General features: G+C 40.1%; 1 protein-coding gene across 1 annotated transcript in view; it reads right to left on the reverse strand.

The window, feature by feature from the left end:
• Positions 1-383: 383 nt before the first annotated feature.
• The window catches only part of LOC106813342 (dynein heavy chain, cytoplasmic-like), a gene marked incomplete at its 3' end in the record, with an annotated part of 12,778 nt that continues 11,666 nt past the window's right edge, over positions 384-1,495 (reverse strand). The window contains exons 3-5 of the mRNA XM_014817469.1: positions 1,147-1,342; positions 834-951; positions 384-599 (exon numbers count right to left, since the gene is read on the reverse strand). Of these exons, the coding sequence (XP_014672955.1) occupies positions 384-599; positions 834-951; positions 1,147-1,342 (530 nt within the window). The remainder of the gene's footprint in view (positions 600-833; positions 952-1,146; positions 1,343-1,495) is intronic.

The raw sequence follows: 1,495 nt of genomic DNA on the forward strand, positions 1-1,495 counted from the left end.
TCCATCTAGTTGCATTAATCTAGTTCTATTAATTAGTTAGTTGTATCTAGTGAATCTAGTGGCATTAACCTAGTTCTATTAATTAGTTAGTTATATCTAGTGAATCTAGTGGCATTAAATCAATGCCGCAGATTGCTTGTGATCGTTGCACTACTGAAAGAAAGTTTTCAAGGATGGGTACAATTAACACTTCCCATACCGATAATGAACCCGGCACATAAAAAACAGAATGTGGACACAATGGACTAAAAATACTTGAAAATGTAACCAACATGCCAAACAAACTGTCAGAGGGACCTGAGCATTACATATAACAAGTGTCAAGAATTACTCTGCGATATTGCTCGAAGCCAGTCACAACACCTGCCATGCACGGATCATACCTTCCCCTGCACATTGGCGAGGTCAGTCTTGATAGCCTGAGCTTGGCTGATGAGCATGGCATACTCTTCCTTGTAAGCAGCAATGCTCTTTTCTAGTTGACTGATCAGCTTGTTGACCTCTTCTCCCTTCAGCTTGTTCGTATTCGCTGTTCTCTCCAGATTTTTCAACTCTTGTCGGAGTGGGTCAACCCGATTCAGCATCTCTGCATAGTTCACCTATGCAACAGACAGTCATACATGTATGCATGTAGAATTCTTCTTCTTCTTCTTCTTCTTCTTAAAGCAACACTATATAAATACGATAAGTGTATTTCAGATATATATAACATTGTAAGTCAATTACTCTAATTGTTCATAGAATATATATTAGCTACAAACATGAACATATCAATACAGATGTGTATAGATATGTTAATGGTACAAGTAATAACCCACAAAATAGATATTTACCTGTGCAATGGCCCACTTCACCAGGGGACCACAGGCCAAACTTGCACGGTTCACATTCACAAAGTTGAAGTCAGGGTTGTCTAGATATTTCTGCTTCATCTTCAAACGAATGTCATCCCTAGAACATGACACATTAATCATCACTTGTAAGCCGAACACCTTGCTTTATGAGACATGTATGTATAATCAACACAATAGTATATATTCTCATATAGCATGCACTCAGACATACTCTAGCATACACAGAGCTAACATAACTAAGAAGTATCCACCCCTCTGATTAACTACTACTACACCCTGCACAACTACATACGTCAAGTCGTTCGTGTCAAAGTTGACGATTGTTGTGATGAAGTTGTCGCGGATGATGACCGTGCGAATTTGTTTCCAATCCGTCGCATTTTCGCCCAGTAGGAGGCACACAGACTCCAGGGCGAGCTTCACCATGGCAGGTGGATTGCCCATCGATCGCACCTCGACCAAGTGTTGCTTCTTGATTGACTTTACAGCTGTAAAGCAAGTTTACATTCCACATCAAAACGACAATGATAGCATGGTTTTTGTGTGTTCAAAACAGTGAATGCTCTGTCACTGCAGTAGGCATTCTACGCTATAGAGCAGTGGCATATAATCGCTATACAAAGCTAGCGCCAATATCTAGT

This window comes from Priapulus caudatus, unplaced genomic scaffold (assembly GCF_000485595.1).
Source record: "Priapulus caudatus unplaced genomic scaffold, Priapulus_caudatus-5.0.1 Scaffold758, whole genome shotgun sequence".
Lineage (NCBI taxonomy): Eukaryota > Metazoa > Priapulida > Priapulimorpha > Priapulimorphida > Priapulidae > Priapulus > Priapulus caudatus.